General features: G+C 48.5%; 1 protein-coding gene across 2 annotated transcripts in view; it reads right to left on the minus strand.

The window, feature by feature from the left end:
• Positions 1–5,608: 5,608 nt before the first annotated feature.
• Positions 5,609–22,948, minus strand: part of phf24 (PHD finger protein 24) — a 155,455-nt gene continuing 138,115 nt past the window's right edge. For both annotated transcript variants that reach the window (XM_031901705.1, NM_001079022.1), the window contains 3 exon segments: positions 17,815–17,981; positions 11,205–11,306; positions 5,609–6,690 (listed from right to left, as the gene is read on the minus strand). In XM_031901705.1, coding sequence (XP_031757565.1) covers positions 6,594–6,690; positions 11,205–11,306; positions 17,815–17,981 — 366 coding nt within the window. In that variant the 3' untranslated portion in view covers positions 5,609–6,593.

The following is a 22,948-nucleotide window of genomic DNA, read 5'->3' on the forward strand; positions in this document are numbered from 1 at the left end:
GAGTTCCCTGTATAACTCAGCCTGCAGCCTTGTGCCTTTATATGGGGGGCACAGAACCCCTCAGTGACTGCTAATATCCTTATCATTTACAGTAGGGGGTACATTATCCCTTATAATACATGAGTGATACTCAGAGTTCCCTGTATAACTCAGCCTGCAGCCTTGTGCCTTTATATGGGGCACAGAACCCCTCAGTGACTGCTAATATCCTTATCATTTACAGTAGGGGGTACATTATCCCTTATAATACATGAGTGATACTCAGAGTTCCCTGTATAACTCAGCCTGCAGCCTTGTGCCTTTATATGGGGGGCACAGAACCCCTCAGTGACTGCTAATATCCTTATCATTTACAGTAGGGGGTACATTATCCCTTATAATACATGAGTGATACTCAGAGTTCCCTGTATAACTCAGCCTGCAGCCTTGTGCCTTTATATGGGGGGCACAGAACCCCTCAGTGACTGCTAATATCCTTATCATTTACAGTAGGGGGTACATTATCCCTTATAATACATGAGTGATACTCAGAGTTCCCTGTATAACTCAGCCTGCAGCCGTGTGCCTTTATATGGGGGGCACAGAACCCCTCAGTGACTGCTAATATCCTTATCATTTACAGTAGGGGGTACATTATCCCTTATAATACATGAGTGATACTCAGAGTTCCCTGTATAACTCAGCCTGCAGCCTTGTGCCTTTATATGGGCACAGAACCCCTCAGTGACTGCTAATATCCTTATCATTTACAGTAGGGGGTACATTATCCCTTATAATACATGAGTGATACTCAGAGTTCCCTGTATAACTCAGCCTGCAGCCTTGTGCCTTTATATGGGGGGCACAGAACCCCTCAGTGACTGCTAATATCCTTATCATTTACAGTAGGGGGTACATTATCCCTTATAATACATGAGTGATACTCAGAGTTCCCTGTATAACTCAACCTGCAGCCGTGTGCCTTTATATGGGGGGCACAGAACCCCTCAGTGACTGCTAATATCCTTATCATTTACAGTAGGGGGTACATTATCCCTTATAATACATGAGTGATACTCAGAGTTCCCTGTATAACTCAGCCTGCAGCCTTGTGCCTTTATATGGGGGGCACAGAACCCCTCAGTGACTGCTAATATCCTTATCATTTACAGTAGGGGGTACAGTATCCCTTATAATACATGAGTGATATGCACAGGTATTTAATGGAACAGGTCTATAAGGATATATAATGATGGGCAGTGGATGAGAGCAGGAGAGGGATGTTTATGAGTTGCGCACACAGTCACATGTGTGAATGTGAGTCGTTGGCAAATGGGAATTTTTTTTTTATTAATCACTGAATTCCCTTTATAGGAAAACAACTTCAAGATGCCTTTATAATGTTTGGTTTCTAAAGGCCAGACGTTGTGTGAAGCTGCCCGGGCAGGGGCCCTGTATGGGGAATGGCAATGAGGCCCGAGGCCGCCGCGCTCACCCACTAACTATTTGCAGCCGCCGCAATGTTTTTGTTAAAGGGCAGAAATCCAGCAGCGCAGGCTTCTCTAGCGGGGCTCACCCAATCATTTCCCAGGGGCCCCATTAGGGAGATGAGAGGTGCCCTGTATATATATTACATTGAAAGGTTACCATCAGCCTTATCTGAATCCTACCCAGCTCTGAGTATCACTCATGTATTATAAGGGATAATGTACCCCCTACTGTAAATGATAAGGATATTAGCAGTCACTGAGGGGTTCTGTGCCCCCCATATAAAGGCACAAGGCTGCAGGCTGAGTTATACAGGGAACTCTGAGTATCACTCATGTATTATAAGGGATAATGTACCCCCTACTGTAAATGATAAGGATATTAGCAGTCACTGAGGGGTTCTGTGCCCCCCATATAAAGGCACAAGGCTGCAGGCTGAGTTATACAGGGAACTCTGAGTATCACTCATGTATTATAAGGGATACTGTACCCCCTACTGTAAATGATAAGGATATTAGCAGTCACTGAGGGGTTCTGTGCCCATATAAAGGCACAAGGCTGCAGGCTGAGTTATACAGGGAACTCTGAGTATCACTCATGTATTATAAGGGATAATGTACCCCCTACTGTAAATGATAAGGATATTGGCAGTCACTGAGGGGTTCTGTGCCCATATAAAGGCACAAGGCTGCAGGCTGAGTTATACAGGGAACTCTGAGTATCACTCATGTATTATAAGGGATAATGTATCCCCTACTGTAAATGATAAGGATATTAGCAGTCACTGAGGGGTTCTGTGCCCCCCATATAAAGGCACAAGGCTGCAGGCTGAGTTATACAGGGAACTCTGAGTATCACTCATGTATTATAAGGGATAATGTACCCCCTACTGTAAATGATAAGGATATTAGCAGTCACTGAGGGGTTCTGTGCCCCCCATATAAAGGCACAAGGCTGCAGGCTGAGTTATACAGGGAACTCTGAGTATCACTCATGTATTATAAGGGATTATGTACCCCTACTGTAAATGATAAGGATATTAGCAGTCACTGAGGGGTTCTGTGCCCATATAAAGGCACAAGGCTGCAGGCTGAGTTATACAGGGAACTCTGAGTATCACTCATGTATTATAAGGGATAATGTACCCCCTACTGTAAATGATAAGGATATTAGCAGTCACTGAGGGGTTCTGTGCCCCCCATATAAAGGCACAAGGCTGCAGGCTGAGTTATACAGGGAACTCTGAGTATCACTCATGTATTATAAGGGATAATGTACCCCCTACTGTAAATGATAAGGATATTAGCAGTCACTGAGGGGTTCTGTGCCCCCCATATAAAGGCACAAGGCTGCAGGCTGAGTTATACAGGGAACTCTGAGTATCACTCATGTATTATAAGGGATAATGTACCCCCTACTGTAAATGATAAGGATATTAGCAGTCACTGAGGGGTTCTGTGCCCCCCATATAAAGGCACAAGGCTGCAGGGTGAGTTATACAGGGAACTCTGAGTATCACTCATGTATTATAAGGGATAATGTACCCCCTACTGTAAATGATAAGGATATTAGCAGTCACTGAGGGGTTCTGTATGCATGAAGGACAGTGGGGGTGGCAGCCTTGTGCCTTTATATGGGGGGCACAGAACCCCTCAGTGACTGCTAATATCCTTATCATTTACAGTAGGGGGTACATTATCCCTTATAGTGGTGGTGGGGGTTTATGATCTACAACTGTGGCTTTTTTGGGGGAACCATGTGACTGATGATTTCAATGGAGTTTTCTAGGACTGAGGGGCAGTTTCTTGCGATCTCCATGGTTAGCATTTTACCTGTGAATTCCACATGCATAATATGAACTAATTCCATTATTCTGGTTAGTCTACCCATGTGTTAGTTAACCTGATCATAACAAGCTATGGGCCCAACCATTTTTGGGATGGTTGATATAAAAGACCTATACAGTGGAGGAAATAATGATTTGACCCCTCACTGATTTTGTAAGTTTGTCCAATGACAAAGAAATGAAAAGTCTCAGAACAGTATCATTTCAATGGTAGGTTTAACAGTGGCAGATAGCACATCAAAAGGAAAATGGAAAAAATAACTTTAAATAAAAGATAGCAACTGATTTGCATTTCATTGAGTGAAATAAGTTTTTGAACCCCTACCAACCATTAAGAGTTCTGGCTCCCACAGAGTGGTTAGACACTTCTACTCAATTAGTCAACCTCATTAAGGACACCTGTCTTAACTAGTCACCTGTATAAAAGTCACCTGTCCACAGAATCAATCAATCAAGCAGACTCCAAACTCTCCAACATGGGAAAGACCAAAGAGCTGCCCAAGGATGTCAGAGACAAAATTGTAGACCTGCACAAGGCTGGAATGGGCTACAAAACCATTAGCAAGAAGCTGGGAGAGAAGGTGACAACTGTTGGTGCGATTGTTCGAAAATGGAAGGAGCACAAAATGACCATCAATCGACCTCGCTCTGGGGCTCCACGCAAGATCTCACCTCGTGGGGTGTCAATGATTCTGAGAAAAAGCATCCTAGAACTACACGGGAGGAGTTAGTTAATGACCTCAAATTAGCAGGGACCACAGTCACCAAGAAAACCATTGGAAACACATTACACCGCAATGGATTAAAATCCTGCAGGGCTCGCAAGGTCCCCCTGCTCAAGAAGGCACATGTGCAGGCCTGAAGTTTGCCAATGAACACCTGAATGATTCTGTGAGTGACTGGGAGAAGGTGCTGTGGTCTGATGAGACCAAAATAGAGCTCTTTGGCATTAACTCAACTCGCTGTGTTTGGAGGAAGAAAAATGCTGCCTATGACCCCCAAAACACCGTCCCACCGTCAAGCATGGGGGTGGAAACATTTTGCTTTGGGGGTGTTTTTCTGCTAAGGGCACAGGACAACTTATTCGCATTAACGGGAAAATGGACGGAGCCATGTATCGTGAAATCCTGAACGACAACCTCCTTCCCTCTGCCAGGAAACTGAAAATGGGTGGTGGATGGGTGTTCCAGCACGACAATGACCCAAAACATACAGCAAAGGCAACAAAGGAGTGGCTCAAGAAGAAGCACATTAAGGTCATGGAGTGGCCTAGTCAGTCTCCGGACCTTAATCCAATAGAAAACCTATGGAGGGAGCTCAAGCTCAGAGTTGCACAGAGACAGAAACCTTAGGGATTTAGAGATGATCTGCAAAGAGGAGTGGGACCAACATTCCTCCTAAAATGGGCGCAAACTTGCTCATCAATTACAAGAAACGTTTGACCTCTGTGCTTGCAAACAAGGGTTTTTCCACTAAGTATTAAGTCTTTTTTTGTTAGAGGGTTCAAAAACTTATTTCACTCAATGAAATGCAAATCAGTTGCTATCTTTTATTTCAAGTTCTTTTTTCCATTTTCCTTTTGATGTGCTATCTGCCACTGTTAAACCTACCATTGAAATGATACTGTTCTGAGACTTTTCATTTCTTTGTCATTGGACAAACTTACAAAATCAGTGAGGGGTCAAATCATTATTTCCTCCACTGTAAATGTGCTGATGGGGCCAGTTTTTGTGTTGTGTGATTGCAGTTTTAGAATTTCCCCACATGCTACATAATACAGGCAACTGATACAGAGCTGCCTGCAGTACATAACTGCTTTCTGCCCCCGCCTACCTCTTCTACTTCCTGGTTCTATGCTGAGCCAATCTCTGCTCTCCTGAAGGGGAGGGGACAAAGAGTAATTGGCTGGTTTCTGCTAATGGACGTCATTAGCTAGAGCAAATCCCATTGCTTCAAAGGGGTGGAACAAGGGTGGCTAGTCTTTGCCATTAGCTAGATCCGATCCCAGCTGTCCTGAAGACGGAGGGACAGTCAATGATTGGCTGTTGTTTTGTTACAGTGGTTGCCATTTGGTTACAATAAATACAGTGTAGATATTTGTTCCACCCAGAGCTGGGACGAATAGTATTGGGTGCCCAAGGCAATACAACTTGGAAAAGCCAAATAGACTTGCCCAAGTCTGTAGCCTTAGTAGTAACCTGGGCTTTCCAGTGGCCACCAACGCCATGTCTGAGATTTGTCTTCTAAAAGTCGGCACGTTGTGTCGTACAGCAAGAAACACTTCACTACACACAATTTATAGCACATATATCCCTTTTTAATTATATTATACAATTAACTTGAGTTTAAAACAAACATTACAGACCTAAAACTCTCATTTGAAATCAGAAAACCGCCATTCCCCACAGCATCTTTGGGCCAGGACTGGATTTGGGGCAGGGTAGGTTGGCCACGTTTAACCAGACAGGGCTGTTCTTTAAGAGTTGAGGGTTGTGTTTTTCCATTTATGACCACTAGTTGGTGCTGTGGCTATTCCTGTCTATGGGGAAATGTCATATTGTAATCTACCCCATGTAGTGTATCTGTTAGATATTGTTAGTTAATGGTGCTGGCGAAGATCAAACTGGAGGTGTCCGGCCGTCGGGGGGCTTCTGCTTAGTGACAGCATTAGGGGTACATTATAGGTAACAGTGTTATTTCCAAAGTGGGGGGGAACAGCAATGGTACAATGTATAGGGATAGGGGTTTGTGCTTATTAATGTGTCTTGGTGGAGAAGGATCAGACTCCCAACCAATTACAATCTGTTACTGAAACCCTTATAGGCAAAAAAGAAAACCCCTCATTTCATCCCAGGACGTCATTTTGTTCAAAATTCCCTAAAACATCAGCACAAAGCAACATCACAGAAGAAAAATAACCAACGTCGATGAAATAGTTCCACTGCTCTGTAGTCACTCGTCTCTCCTGCTTTGATTCTCAGCTCTTTGGCGTCTTCCAGAGAAGTCCCGACTCATGAAACTACGCGGCCTCTGCTCAGTTTTGGCTACGTTGGCTCCGGAACCTCATGGTCCACGTTCCATCTCGTAAAAACATTGTCCCGTAAAAAAGTCTTTTAGCAAAGGGTGGGGGAAAGCAAGACGTTTATTGAGGGGCATCAAGCTGTTGTGTCATCTCCAGATCATCTACAGCATCCAATGTAGGCATTCCTATCCCCACTTACTCCATCCTCCCCACATGCATCAGGCATCGGTGGGACCTCCCAAACTCTACCATTACATTTTATACTGATGGCTTCAGGTGGATGGCAGGACTATTTGGGCGAGCAGCGAGTATGAAGATGGCGTTCTCCTTTAGGAAAGTGTCCCAGCTGACTTGTCTGTAACACAAAGATAAAGATGGGTATTTGGTGTTAAAGCAAAGTCTTATCATGCAGGGGGTTCAAAGGGTTTCTGTTGAGGGGTCCAACCATTGTATTCTTATTGGCAAAGAAATCAGAATTATTTAATGAATTGACTTTTTTTTATATAGTACTCTGCAGGAGATAAGATGATATCCAATAAGGCTGGACGAGAGGGGATTTCACCATTGACATAGTCTTTATTGTAAGGGAATTAAGGTCCCCATACACCATAAGATCTGCTCGTTTGGCAATGTCACCAAGTGAGCGGAATTTTTCCCGATATCCCCCACCTACGGGTGGGCACATACACCTACGGGTGGGCACATACACCTACGGGTGGGCACATACACCTACGGGTGGGCACATACACCTACGGGTGGGCACATACACCAACGGGTGGGCGATATCTGGAGAATCCAGGGTAATTTGATCGTTTGGCCCTGGGGACAAACCACTGAATTATAACTACGGGTATAGGTAAAGTTGGCATCAACAAGCCGATGCGGTCCCCGATCCGACTAGATTTTCTAACCTGCCGATTGAGATCTGGACGATTTCAGGCCAGATGTCAGTCAGGCAAGCCTGTCGGTAGAGCCCATACACGGGCCGATTAGCTGCCGAATCAGTCCAAGGGACCCATATTGGCAGCTACTATCGGCCTGTGTATGGGGACCTTTAGGGTCATGCAAGTTCCCAATCAAGAAAGGTGGTTACGAGTAACTCATTGGTATGGTCCAAAAATGCATCGGACGCCATCAAAAAGGACATATCTCAGTTTGATATGCAGTAATCTGTGAATTTGAGGGTACATTTCCTGCTTTAATGTGGCCTTAATGTGTCTTTTTCTACCAAAATTGAACCTGCCTTTGATAGGTATAAGAGGAGGCCTTAGTAAGGTTATTACTTCAGGAGGCCTAACTTAGATTAACACTAGAAGGTTGGGTAAGTTGGGTAATTAGTGGAGGTGGAATAGCTTAGGGAAGTATAGGAGGAGGCCTAACACTAGAAGGTTGGGTAGGTTGGGTAATTAGTGGAGGTGGAATAGCTTAGGGAAGTATAGGAGGAGGCCTAACACTAGAAGGTTGGGTAGGTTGGGTAATTAGTGGAGGGGGAATAGCTTAGGGAAGTATAGGAGGAGGCCTAACACTAGAAGGTTGGGTAAGTTGGGTAATTAGTGGAGGTGGAATAGCTTAGGGAAGTATAGGAGGAGGCCTAACACTAGAAGGTTGGGTAGGTTGGGTAATTAGTGGAGGTGGAATAGCTTAGGGAAGTATAGGAGGAGGCCTAACACTAGAAGGTTGGGTAGGTTGGGTAATTAGTGGAGGGGGAATAGCTTAGGGAAGTATAGGAGGAGGCCTAACACTAGAAGGTTGGGTAAGTTGGGTAATTAGTGGAGGTGGAATAGCTTAGGGAAGTATATGAGGAGGCCTAGTTTACTTACACTATCAGCACATGATACAGAGGTAGGTTATGTGTGTAGCCGATGGTACAACAGGATTTATCTGGGGCCCCAAATTCAGCTTCTCTGCACTGTACTCAGGGTCAGACTGGGGGGTGCAGGGCTCACTGGGGCTTCTGAACCCCCCAATGGCCCCTGCCAACCCCCCCCCCCCTGCAGAGGCCCCCAACACCCTTAAACCCGCTCCTCCAATCGCTCCTAAAAGAAACTTGTGGGGCGCCGGGGGAGGGAGATGGTGGATCACAAGAGCGCCCTGGGGGGTTTGGATCTGAGCTGCCGGTGCCCACTGGGTTTTTTCCCATTTGCTGACTGTACTGTATCTGCTGGCCTCCATGGGCTAGCATAGGGAAATTATGTCCAACCCCATATTCTGAGACTGTTGAGATCTATTGTTTAAAACCATAGATGAATTAAGAACAACTGTGGCTCTAGTAAAGCTCTAGTAGTGGTTGGGGGCCCATTCTTTCCAGTACCAATACCGTAGCTCAGTAACTCAGCCACATACACTTTGGTTGCACCACCAGCATCAGAGCCATAGACCTAAAATCAGCGGTTCTCAACCTGTGGGACCCCTTTGGGGAGTCGCCTAAGACCATTGGAAAACACATATTTCCGACGGTCTTGGGAATAATTTTATGGTTGGGGGTCACCACAACATAAGGAACTGTATTAAAGGGTCTCGGCATTAGGAAGGTTGAGAACCACTGACCTAAATTGATCCAAACAGCTGATGTGTCAGGGGGTCTTCCACCCGTGGGGGTCCCTTGAGCGCTGATATGGCCACGGGTAAGTGGCTGAGAAGCCCTGTATATAACTCAGATCTGTTCAGAAGAGCAGCAGTGAAAGGGTCTTGGTGTTTATGAGACGCTGCCCCTTCCGCTGCCCTGCTGTCTGCCAACGGGGAGTAATTGCAGCGGAAGCCAGTGCCATTGCCCATATCCTGTTCCAGGGCCGCGGCCCATACGCCAACTCTGCGAGAGACACCGGCCTTTCCCTCTAATTTCTGTCAGAAACGTCTCATTAGCGGCTAATTTAGCGGCTCCTACATATCCCTACGCTCAGTGATAGATTGGCGCTCCTCCCGACGTTACATCTCGGCACTTTAATTACAGGCAGAAACAAAATGGATGGAAATGAGGTGTTAAATGTAATTACATGTAATGAGTTCCATCTAATATTCCAGATTTGATCTGGGGGCTCAGAACTCCAGAACCTTCTCCCAGCATGCCCTGGGCCGGAATAAAGGGAAAGTCACATTGATCGTCTCACAGTCCTGTTATTAACTGCGCGCTGACTGAATCTAACAGCAACACAAATCCGCTATTATCCTTTATTTACATGAGGGCCACCGTCAGTGTCGGACTGGCCCACCAGGCTACCAGGAAAACTCCCGGTGGGCCCAGGTGCCAGTGGGCTCTTCTGCTCCTGATCATTCAGACTGGCCCACCAGGCTACCAGGAAAACGCCTGTTGGGCCCAGGTGCCAGTGGGCCCTTCTGCTCCTGATCATTCGGACTGGCCCACCAGGCTACCAGGAAAACTCCCGGTGGGACCAGGTGTCGGTGGGCTCTTCTGCTCCTGATCATTCAGACTGGCCCACCAGGCTACCAGGAAAACGCCTGTTGGGCCCAGGTGTCGGTGGGCCCTTCTGCTCCTGATCATTCGGACTGGCCCACCAGGCTACCAGGAAAACTCCCGGTGGGACCAGGTGTCAGTGGGCCCTTCTGCTCCTGATCATTTGGACTGGCCCACCAGGCTACCAGGAAAACTCCCGGTGGGACCAGGTGTCAGTGGGCCCTTCTGCTCCTGACCATTCGGACTGGCCCACCAGGCTACCAGGAAAACGCCTGTTGGGCCCAGGTGTCGGTGAGCCCTTCTGCTCCTGATCATTCAGACTGGCCCACCAGGCTACCAGGAAAACTCCCGGTGGGCCCAGGTGTCAGTGGGCTCTTCTGCTCCTGATCATTCAGACTGGCCCACCAGGCTACCAGGAAAACGCCTGTTGGGCCCAGGTGTCGGTGGGCCCTTCTGCTCCTGATCATTCGGACTGGCCCACCAGGCTACCAGGAAAACTCCCGGTGGGCCTAGGTGCCAGTGGGCCCTTCTGCTCCTGACCATTCAGACTGGCCCACCAGGCTACCAGGAAAACTCCCGGTGGGACCAGTTGTCAGTGGGCCCTTCTGCTCCTGATCATTTGGACTGGCCCACCAGGCTACCAGGAAAACTACCGGTGGGCCCAGGTTTCAGTGGGCCCTTCTGCTCCTGACCATTTGGACTGGCCCACCAGGCTACCAGGAAAACGCCTGTTGGGCCCAGGTGTCGGTGGGCCCTTCTGCTCCTGATCATTCGGACTGGCCCACCAGGCTACCAGGAAAACTCCCGGTGGGCCTAGGTGCCAGTGGGCCCTTCTGCTCCTAACCATTCGGACTGGCCCACCAGGCTACCAGTAAAACTCCCGGTGGGCCTAGGTGCCAGTGGGCCCTTCTGCTCCTAACCATTCGGACTGGCCCACCAGGCTACCAGTAAAACTCCCGGTGGGCCTAGGTGCCAGTGGGCCCTTCTGCTCCTGACCATTCGGACTGGCCCACCAGGCTACCAGGAAAACTCCCGGTGGGCCCAGGTGCCAGTGGACCCTTTGCTCCTGACCATTCAGACTGGCCCACCAGGCTACCAGGAAAACTCCCAGTGGGCCTAGGTGTCAGTGGGCCCTCCTGCCCCTGACCATTTGGCCAGTTTCATGGCCATTCCCTTTTTCTGAATGGGAAGAAAGAGGAGAAATAGATGGAAGAATAGATGCTAGCATGTAAATAAAAGAGACTAGGAGAATAAAGAGGTTGGGTGAGGAAAGAAGGAAAAATAGTTTGGAGAGTGGGCCTATGGTCTATGGTTTTCTGGTGGCCCCTGGGGTCCCAGTTCTACTCTGGCCACCGTATTCCACAGCGCTGCACAGGGATTATGCGCCATTCCCACCAGTCCCGGCCTCAGTGGAGTCTACAAACAAGCGTTGGGTTTGAGCTTTCAGAAGATCTTACCTGCCCTCGTCTGGGTAGGAGGTCAGTGGTGTCTTGTCTTGGCTTTTCCCGCTGGTGCTGCTTGCGGGGCTACTTTCTGACATTGGGCCAACATGGCTTATACTGGGAAAGGAAACAAAAGCATCATATCAACTGGGGCAGTAATACCACCAAAGTATCGGCAACGTGGAACCTACCACTTGTTGCCTTTAGTGTTATCTGATGGGACCAGTTTTTTGTTACTGAAAAGGCCTTGACTAACCCTGTTTCCCTGGCCCATGGTCTGCATTTAGCTTACTGGTCACCCCAAACCTATTTTTTTGGGGTTCTGAGGTCTGATGTTTAATATATATATATGAACCACTGCTGTATAAGCCAATCAGATGTTATCCCATGAATATCTAAACAAGTAAATGAGGGTTTATCCCAAACCTCACTATAAGTTACCTTCTGGATTCCAGAGGTAAATAGATATTCTTCCCAAATCTCATTCTAAGTGGCTTTGGCCTTGGGTTTACCCTGAGCCCTACGGGTGCAGACCCATGGTGCTTGGGAACCAGTGCTTAAAAGCCACCCACAGTCCTCTTATTAAAGAACACATACCATAATGGCCTTTGTATCTACAATGGCATTCTCAGCTTAAAGACCAATTCTTTCTTCACATTTATACAATTAGCCTACAAGATTGTCTCTAGACCTATTGGTTTGTGTCCTCTATTGGTTCTTTGGCCTCGGCTGATCTGCTGGATCTTCTGAAACCTTTCCAACATGTCTTACTGAGCCTCCTGAAGCTCCTGCCTACCCTGATGGCTTCTCATTCATGGTGCAAGACTTGTGTCTAGGATTTAGGTTTAATAAAACAGAAAGGTGTCCAGGGAGATTTGACTGAAACCATTCATGATCTATGTAACGAAGCTCATCAGAAGATGATTAAACATGGACTTGTACAGCTTAGAGATAATTAAGTCCATACCTGGAAACAAAACATGAAGGTGGAGAATTATCTGACAAGATTGTCTCTAGCCCTATTGGTTTATGTCCTCTATTGGTTCTTTGGCCTCAGCTGATCTACTGGTTCTTCTCAAACCTCTCCAACATGTCTAACTGAGCCTTCTGAAGCTCCTGTCTACCCTGATGGCTTCTCATTCATGGTGCAAGACTTGTGCCTTTCAGAGTACTTGTCTTGGATATACTGTAGGTTTAATAAAACAGAAAGGTGTCCAGGGAGATTTGACTGAAACCATTCATGATCTATGTAACGAAGCTCATCAGAAGATGATTAAACATGGACTTGTACAGCTTAGAGATAATTAAGTCCATAACTAGAAACAAAACATGAAGGTGGAGAGAAACACTCCTTAATATAAACCCTGTTTCTAGGGTTAGTCTGTTCCATGTATCTATCTCTTGGGGATATGGCCAAGGAAGACCATAGTAGAGGCAGAAGGCAATGGAGTTGATTGGCAGAACAAAATGGAGTTGATTGGCCGAGAGCAAAACTCAAAAAAACCAGGAAAACAGGAAAGAAGCAGAAGCAGAAGGGAGTAAAACCTAAAGGGAAGAGAATGATAATCAAACAAATCCATTATAGATTCTATGATGATGTTCCTCAGCTAGTCAGCATTACAGGCACATAAACAGCACGGAGGCCATACTCCCCCTACAGCTGGATGGGCCCATCCCTCCCTTCTGAGCTGAATGTAGAGAGAAGCAATTCCCCAGGTACTGATCAGTTTAATTACACGGTGCTGGGGGGGGGGGGTGATTTGCTCTGCCGAGTCTCTATTGTGGCCTACAGTGTATAGTAATGCTGACACAGCATATCTACCCCCCCCCTCCCCAGGCAAGTGCTGGGGCTTCCAACTAAACATAATTCTCTCCCAGAAACCCCTGCAAGGGAACATGAGCTCAGCGGGAGCCCCGGGCGGGGGCAGAAGGGGGAGAGGTAAGGGCAGGTGATTATGGGGCCTGATAGCGATCAGATGTGACTTTTATGGGTCTCTAGCAATTTTCTGCTGCACTGAGTACTGAGTACTGCGAGTATTGCTGGAATGTGACTAGTTATAGGCAGATATACAGAGAGAGACTTGCAGAGACACACAGGGACAGGTAGGGACATAGAAAGAGACACACAGGGACAGGTAGGGACATAGAAAGAGACACACAGAGACAGGTAGGGACATAGAAAGAGACACACAGGGACAGGTAGGGACATAGAAAGAGACACACAGAGACAGGTAGGGACATAGAAAGAGACACACAGGGACAGGTAGGGACATAGAAAGAGACACACAGAGACAGGTAGGGACATAGAAAGAGACACACAGAGACAGGTAGGGACATAGAAAGAGACACACAGGGACGGGTAGGGACATAGAAAGAGACACACAGGGACGGGTAGGGACATAGAAAGAGACACACAGGGACGGGTAGGGACATAGAAAGAGACACACAGGGACGGGTAGGGACATAGAAAGAGACACACCGGGACAGGTAGGGACATAGAAAGAGACACACAGAGACAGGTAGGGACATAGAAAGAGACACACAGAGACAGGTATGGAAATAGAAAGAGACACACAGAGACAGGTATGGAAATAGAAAGAGACACACAGGGACGGGTAGGGACATAGAAAGAGACACACAGGGACAGGTAGGGACATAGAAAGAGACACACAGAGACAGGTAGGGACATAGAAAGAGACACACAGGGACAGGTAGGGACATAGAAAGAGACACACAGGGACAGGTAGGGACATAGAAAGAGACACACAGGGACAGGTAGGGACATAGAAAGAGACACACAGGGACGGGTAGGGACATAGAAAGAGACACACAGAGACAGGTATGGAAATAGAAAGAGACACACAGAGACAGGTATGGAAATAGAAAGAGACACACAGGGACGGGTAGGGACATAGAAAGAGACACACAGGGACAGGTAGGGACATAGAAAGAGACACAGAGACAGGTATGGAAATAGAAAGAGACACACAGGGACAGGTAGGGACATAGAAAGAGACACACAGGGACAGGTAGGGACATAGAAAGAGACACACAGAGACAGGTAGGGACATAGAAAGAGACACACAGGGACAGGTAGGGACATAGAAAGAGACACACAGGGACAGGTAGGGACATAGAAAGAGACACACAGGGACAGGTAGGGACATAGAAAGAGACACACAGGGACGGGTAGGGACATAGAAAGAGACACACAGGGACGGGTAGGGACATAGAAAGAGACACACAGGGACGGGTAGGGACATAGAAAGAGACACACAGGGACAGGTAGGGACATAGAAAGAGACACACAGAGACAGGTAGGGACATAGAAAGAGACACACAGAGACAGGTATGGAAATAGAAAGAGACACACAGAGACAGGTATGGAAATAGAAAGAGACACACAGGGACGGGTAGGGACATAGAAAGAGACACACAGGGACAGGTAGGGACATAGAAAGAGACACACAGAGACAGGTATGGAAATAGAAAGAGACACACAGGGACAGGTAGGGACATAGAAGGAGACACACAGGGACAGGTAGGGACATAGAAAGAGACACACAGAGACAGGTAGGGACATAGAAAGAGACACACAGGGACAGGTATGGAAATAGAAAGAGACACACAGGGACGGGTAGGGACATAGAAAGAGACACACAGAGACAGGTAGGGACATAGAAAGAGACACACAGAGACAGGTATGGAAATAGAAAGAGACACACAGGGACAGGTAGGGACATAGAGAGAGACACACAGAGACAGGTATGGAAATAGAAAGAGACACACAGGGACAGGTAGGGACATAGAAAGAGACACACAGGGACAGGTAGGGACATAGAAAGAGACACACAGAGACAGGTAGGGACATAGAAAGAGACACACAGAGACAGGTATGGAAATAGAAAGAGACACACAGGGACGGGTAGGGACATAGAAAGAGACACGCGTATATGGGTAGGTAGATAGAGAGAGACTCACAGAGATGGGTAGGTATATAGAGAGGGACACACAGAGATAGACAGACAGATAGATAGATAGATAGATAGATAGACAAAGACAGGTAGGTAGATAGAGAGAAAGACACACAGAGATGTATATGTAGGTAGAGAGAGAGAAGCAGGGATAGGTAAGTGGGTAGAGAGACACAAATAGATTCATAATAGATAGAGAGACACACACAGATGGGTAGGTAGAGAGACACACACAGAGATGGGTAGGTAGATAGAGAGCCATACACAGAGATGGGTAGGTAGATAGAGAGCCATACACAGAGATGGGTAGGTAGATAGAGAGACACACAGAGAAGGGTAGGCAGATAGAGAGACACACAGAGATGGGTAGGCAGATAGAGAGCCATACACAGAGATGGGTAGGTAGATAGAGAGCCATACACAGAGATGGGTAGGTAGATAGAGAGACACACAGAGAAGGGTAGGCAGATAGAGAGACACACAGAGATGGGTAGGCAGATAGAGAGACACACAGAGATGGGTAGGCAGATAGACACACAGAGATGGGTAGGCAGATAGAGAGACACACAGAGATGGGTAGGTAGATAGAGAGACACACAGAGATGGGTAGGCAGATAGACACACAGAGATGGGTAGGCAGATAGAGAGACACACAGAGATGGGTAGGTAGATAGAGAGACACACAGAGATGGGTAGGCACATAGACACACAGAGATGGGTAGGTAGATAGAAAGACACACAGAGATGGGTAGGCAGATAGAGAGACACACAGAGATGGGTAGGTAGAGAGACACACAGAGATGGGTAGGCAGATAGAGAGACACACAGAGATGGGTAGGTAGATAGAGAGACACATAGAGATGGGTAGGCAGATAGAGAGACACACAGAGATGGGTAGGTAGATAGAGAGACACATAGAGATGGGTAGGTAGATAGAGAGACACACAGAGATGGGTAGGTAGATAGAGAGACACATAGAGATGGGTAGGTAGATAGAGAGACACATAGAGATGGGTAGGCAGATAGATAGATCTATAGAGAGAGTTGAGAGACTGCTAAATTGTTATAATGAATGAGAGTGATATATGACATAGATAAATACATGAGAGACATATTAATCCCATTATTTGGGGGTCACTAGTTACCCTGGTGCCCACCCATTACCCAGAGGACAAGAGCACTATGGGGTCGTGCCACTCACCCCGTACCCCCATCCCACTGTTGCTGAGTGCTGTACCCCTGCCATTCCCTGCCATTGATCTGCTTCTCAGCCCATCAATCAGACTGGCTGCGCAAATGGGACATTTTAATTAGCCCACTTACTGCTGAAACCCCCCCCCCAGCCATCCATTTGTGCCAGCCAATAGCTTTGAGCCTGGAGAGTATTTATTGGTGGAGCAGCACACAGAGAATCTATTTGCCTCCCCTTAGGCCTCGCAGGGACTGGAGGGTTTGCAGTTGGGGACTTTGTTATATAACTATAGTTATAGGGAACCAAGCGCAATGGGATTCTTATATTTATGTGTATTTTTTTGCCATTAGCCCCTGTAGGAGATGCCCAAGCCGGACTTGGATTTCTTACTATTGAGTGCTATTCTGATACCTACTGGGAGCTGCTATCTTGCTCCCTTCCCATTGTTCTGCTGATTGGCTGCTGGGGGTGAGGGGGGGGGGGATATCACTCCAACTTGCAGCGCAGCAGTAAAGTGTGCCTGAGTCTGAGCTTTCAGCCAGCGCTACACATTAGAACTGCTTTCAGCTAACCTATTGTTTCTCCTACTCCCATGTAACTGGAGGAGTCCCAAGCCGGACTTGGATTTCTTACTATTGAGTGCTATTCTGATACCTACTGGGAGCTGCTATCTTGCTCCCTTCCCATTGTTCTGCTGATCGGCTGCTGGGGGGGAGGGGGGGGGGATATCACTTCAACTTGCAGCGCAGCAGTAAAGTGTGCCTGAGTCTGAGCTTTCAGCCAGCGCTACACATTAGAACTGCTTTCAGCTAACCTATTGTTTCTCCTACTCCCATGTAACTGGAGGAGTCCCAAGCCGGACTTGGATTTCTTACTATTGAGTGCTATTCTGATACCTACTGGGAGCTGCTATCTTGCTCCCTTCCCATTGTTCTGCTGATCGGCTGCTGGGGGGGAGGGGGGGGGATATCACTCCAACTTGCAACGCAGCAGTAAAGTGTGCCTGAGTCTGAGCTTTCAGCCAGCGCTACACATTAGAACTGCTTTCAGCTAACCTATTGTTTCTCCTACTCCCATGTAACTGGAGGAGTCCCAAGCCGGACTTGGAATTCTTACTATTGAGTGCTATTCTGATACCTACTGGGAGCTGCTATCTTGCTCCCTTCCCATTGTTCTGCTGATCGGCTGCTGGGGGGGAGGGGCGGGATATCACTCCAACTTGCAGCGCAGCAGTAAAGTGAGACTGAAGTTTATCAGAGCACAGGTCACATGGCTGTGGCACCCTGGGAAATGAAGAATATGGCTAGCCCCATGGGAAAAACAGATTACAATGCAGGATTCTTCTGGAGAAGCTCTATTAAGGTTACACTGTATCATTTCCAACTTGCCCTTTAACTGTTTCTTCCCCATCCCCTACCTGTGGCCCTCCTGCCATACCACTAGAGGGAGACACACCCACCTGACATTACAGGACACGGCCTCTTTAGACTGTTTGCGGAACCAGCCATGTTGGGCCCTCCGGCACTCGCTGCCGCTGATCACTTTGTCGTTGTCTTGGTCGAGAGACAGGAAGGTGGCCCGGGCCCGCTCTCGCTCCTTGGCTGTGAGAAGCCGCAGCAGGGAATTCTGGGAAGAACAGACAAGAGGCGCATGATTGGATCACAGGTTTGGGGAGAAATGGGTTTGTCTGGTAATAATATGTGTATAACCGTACAGCGGGTATATAGGGCCCATTTATGTCCGGCAATACATAGGCTATAATATGTGTAACCAGACAGCATCCCGCTTACCCTAGCAACCAAACAGCATCCCACTTACCCTAGCAACCAAACAGCATCCCGCTTACCCTAGCAACCAGACAGCATCCCGCTTACCCTAGCAACCAAACAGCATCCCACTTACCCTAGCAACCAAACAGCATCCCGCTTACCCTAGCAACCGGACAGCATCCCACTTACCCTAGCAACCAAACAGCATCCCACTTACCCTAGCAACCAAACAGCATCCCGCTTACCCTAGCAACCAGACAGCATCCCACTTACCCTAGCAACCAGACAGCATCCCGCTTACCCTAGCAACCAGACAGCATCCCGCTTACCCTAGCAACCAGACAGCATCCCTCTTACCCTAGCAACCAGACAGCAGCCCGCTTATCCTAGCAACCAGACAGCATCCCGCTTACCCTAGCAACCAGACAGCATCCCTCTTACCCTAGCAACGAAACAGCATTCCTGCTTACTCTAGCAACAAGACAGCATCCTGCTTATCCAACAAACGAAACAGCATCCCGCTTACCCTAGCAACCAGACAGCATCCCGCTTACCCTAGCAACTAAACAGCATCTCGCTTACCCTAGCAACCAGACAGTATCCCGCTTATCCTAGCAACCATAAAGCATCTCCCTTACCCTAGCCACCCAACAGCATCCCGCTTACCCTAGCAACCAGACAGCATCCCACTTATCCTAGCAACCAGACAGCATCCCGCTTACCCTAGCAACCAGACAGCATCCCGCTTACCCTAGCAACCAGACAGCATTCCCCTTACCCTAGAAACAAGACAGCATCCCGCTTATCCTAGCAACCATACAGCATCCCACTTACCCTAGCAACCAGACAGCATCCCACTTATCCTAGCAACCAGACAGCATCCCGCTTACCCTAGCAACCAGACAGCATCCCGCTTACCCTAGCAACCAGACAGCATGCCTCTTACCCTAGCAACCAAACAGCATTCCTGCTTACTCTAGCAACAAGACAGCATCCTGCTTATCCAACAAACGAAACAGCATCCCGCTTACCCTAGCAACCAGACAGCATCCCGCTTACCCTAGCAACTAAACAGCATCTCGCTTACCCTAGCAACCAGACAGTATCCCGCTTATCCTAGCAACCATAAAGCATCTCCCTTACCCTAGCCACCCAACAGCATCCCGCTTACCCTAGCAACCAGACAGCATCCCACTTATCCTAGCAACCAGACAGCATCCCGCTTACCCTAGCAACCAGACAGCATCCCGCTTACCCTAGCAACCAGACAGCATTCCGCTTACCCTAGCAACAAGACAGCATCCCGCTTATCCTAGCAACCATACAGCATCCCACTTACCCTAGCAACCAGACAGCATCCCGCTTATCCTAGCAACCAGACAGCATCCCGCTTACCCTAGCAACCAGACAGCATCCCGCTTACCCTAGAAACCAGACAGCATCCCGCTTATCCTAGCAACCATACAGCATCCCACTTACCCTAGCAACCAGACAGCATCCCACTTACCCTAGCAACCAGACAGCATCCCACTTATCCTAGCAACCAGACAGCATCCCTCTTACCCTAGCAACCAGACAGCATCCCTCTTACCCTAGCAACCAGACAGCATCCCTCTTACCCTAGCAACCAGACAGCATCCCGCTTATCCTAGCAACCATACAGCATCCCACTTACCCTAGCAACCAGACAGCATCCCGCTTATCCTAGCAACCAGACAACATCCCGCTTACCCTAGCAACCAGACAGCATCCCTCTTACCCTAGCAACCAGACAGCATCCCGCTTACCCTAGCAACCAGACAGCATCCCTCTTACCCTAGCAACCAAACAGCATTCCTGCTTACTCTAGCAACAAGACAGCATCCTGCTTATCCAACAAACGAAACAGCATCCCGCTTACCCTAGCAACCCGACAGCATCCCGCTTACCCTAGCAACCCGACAGCATCCCGCTTACCCTAGCAACTAAACAGCATCTCGCTTACCCTAGCAACCAGACAGTATCCCGCTTATCCTAGCAACCATAAAGCATCTCCCTTACCCTAGCCACCCAACAGCATCCCGCTTACCCTAGCAACCAGACAGCATCCCACTTATCCTAGCAACCAGACAGCATCCCGCTTACCCTAGCAACCAGACAGCATCCCGCTTACCCTAGCAACCAGACAGCATCCCGCTTACCCTAGCAACAAGACAGCATCCCGCTTATCCTAGCAACCATACAGCATCCCACTTACCCTAGCAACCAGACAGCATCCCGCTTATCCTAGCAACCAGACAGCATCCCGCTAACCCTAGCAACCAGACAGCATCCCGCTTACCCTAGCAACCAGACAGCATCCCGCTTATCCTAGCAACCATACAGCATCCCACTTACCCTAGCAACAAGACAGCATCCCGCTTATCCTAGCAACCAGACAGCATCCCGCTTACCCTAGCAACCAGACAGCATCCCGCTTACCCTAGCAACAAGACAGCATCCCGCTTATCCTAGCAACCATACAGCATCCCACTTACCCTAGCAACCAGACAGCATCCCGCTTATCCTAGCAACCAGACAGCATCCCGCTAACCCTAGCAACCAGACAGCATCCCGCTTACCCTAGCAACCAGACAGCATCCCGCTTATCCTAGCAACCATACAGCATCCCACTTACCCTAGCAACAAGACAGCATCCCGCTTATCCTAGCAACCAGACAGCATCCCGCTTACCCTAGCAACCAGACAGCATCCCTTTTACCCTAGCAACCAGACAGCATCCCGCTTATCCTAGCAACCAGACAGCATCCCGCTTACCCTAGCAACCAAACAGCATTCCTGCTTACTCTAGCAACAAGACAGCATCCTGCTTATCCAACAAACGAAACAGCATCCCGCTTACCCTAGCAACCAGACAGCATCCCGCTTATCCTAGCAACCATACAGCATCCCACTTACCCTAGCAACCAGACAGCATCCCGCTTATCCTAGCAACCAGACAGCATTCTGCTTACCCTAGCAACCAGACAGCATCCCTTTTACCCTAGCAACCAGACAGCATCCCGCTTATCCTAGCAACCAGACAGCATCCCGCTTACCCTAGCAACCAGACAGCATCCCTCTTACCCTAGCAACCAAACAGCATTCCTGCTTACTCTAGCAACAAGACAGCATCCTGCTTATCCAACAAACGAAACAGCATCCCGCTTACCCTAGCAACCAGACAGCATCCCGCTTACCCTAGCAACCAGACAGCATCCCGCTTACCCTAGCAACCAAACAGCATCTCGCTTACCCTAGCAACCAGACAGTATCCCGCTTATCCTAGCAACCATAAAGCATCCCCCTTACCCTAGCCACCCAACAGCATCCCGCTTACCCTAGCAACCAGACAGCATCCCGCTTACCCTAGCAACCAGACAGCATCCCGCTTATCCTAGCGACCAGACAGCATCCCGCTTACCCTAGCAACCAGACAGCATCCCGCTTACCCTAGCAACCAGACAGCATCCCACTTACCCTAGCAACCAAACAGCATCTCGCTTACCCTAGCAACAAAACAGAATCCCGCTTACCCTAGCAACCAAACCATCACGCCTACCCTAGCAACCAGAGAGCATCCGAATAACCCTGGCAACCAAAAAGCATCCTCCTTATCTTAGCAACCAAAAAGCATCCCGCTTACCCTAGCAACCAGACAGCATCCCGCTTACCCTAGCAACCAGACAGCATCCCGCTTACCCTAGCAACCAAACAGCATCTCGCTTACCCTAGCAACCAGACAGTATCCCGCTTATCCTAGCAACCATAAAGCATCCCCCTTACCCTAGCCACCCAACAGCATCCCGCTTACCCTAGCAACCAGACAGCATCCCGCTTACCCTAGCAACCAGACAGCATCCCGCTTATCCTAGCGACTAGACAGCATCCCGCTTACCCTAGCAACCAGACAGCATCCCGCTTACCCTAGCAACCAGACAGCATCCCACTTACCCTAGCAACCAAACAGCATCTCGCTTACCCTAGCAACCAAACAGAATCCCGCTTACCCTAGCAACCAAACCATCACGCCTACCCTAGCAACCAGACAGCATCCGAATAACCCTAGCAACCAAACAGCATCCTGCTTATCTTAGCAACCAAACAGCATCCCGCTTACCCTAGCAACCAGACAGTATCTCGCTTATCCTAGCAACCATACAGCATCCCCCTTACCCTAGCAACCCAACAGCATCCCGCTTACCCTAGCAACCAGACAGCATCCCGCTTACCCTAGCAACCAAACAGCATCTTGCTTACCCTAGCAACCAAACAGCATCACGCTTACCCTAGCAACCAAACCATCACGCCTACCCTAGCAATCCGACAGCATCCCGCTTATCCTAGGAACCATACAGCATCCCACTTACACTAGCAACCAGACAGCATCCCGCTTATCCTAGCAACCAGACAGCATCCCTCTTACCCTAGCAACCAGACAGCATCCCGCTTACCCTAGCAACCAAACAGCATTCCTGCTTATCCAACAAACGAAACAGCATCCCGCTTACCCTAGAAACCACACAGCACCCCCCTTACCCTAGCAACCAGACAGCATCCCGCTTATCCTAGCAACCAAACAGCATCCCACTTACCCTAGCAACCTGACAGTATCCCGCTTATCCTAGCAACCATAAAGCATCCCCCTTACCCTAGCAACCCAACAGCATCCCGCTTACCCTAGCAACCAAACCATCACGCCTACCCTAGCATTCCAACAGCATTCCACTTATCCTAGCAACCAGACAGCATCCCGCTTACCCTAGCAACCAGACAGCATCCCGCTTACCCTAGCAACCAAACAGC

This window comes from Xenopus tropicalis, chromosome 1, assembly GCF_000004195.4.
Source record: "Xenopus tropicalis strain Nigerian chromosome 1, UCB_Xtro_10.0, whole genome shotgun sequence".
NCBI lineage: Eukaryota > Metazoa > Chordata > Amphibia > Anura > Pipidae > Xenopus > Xenopus tropicalis.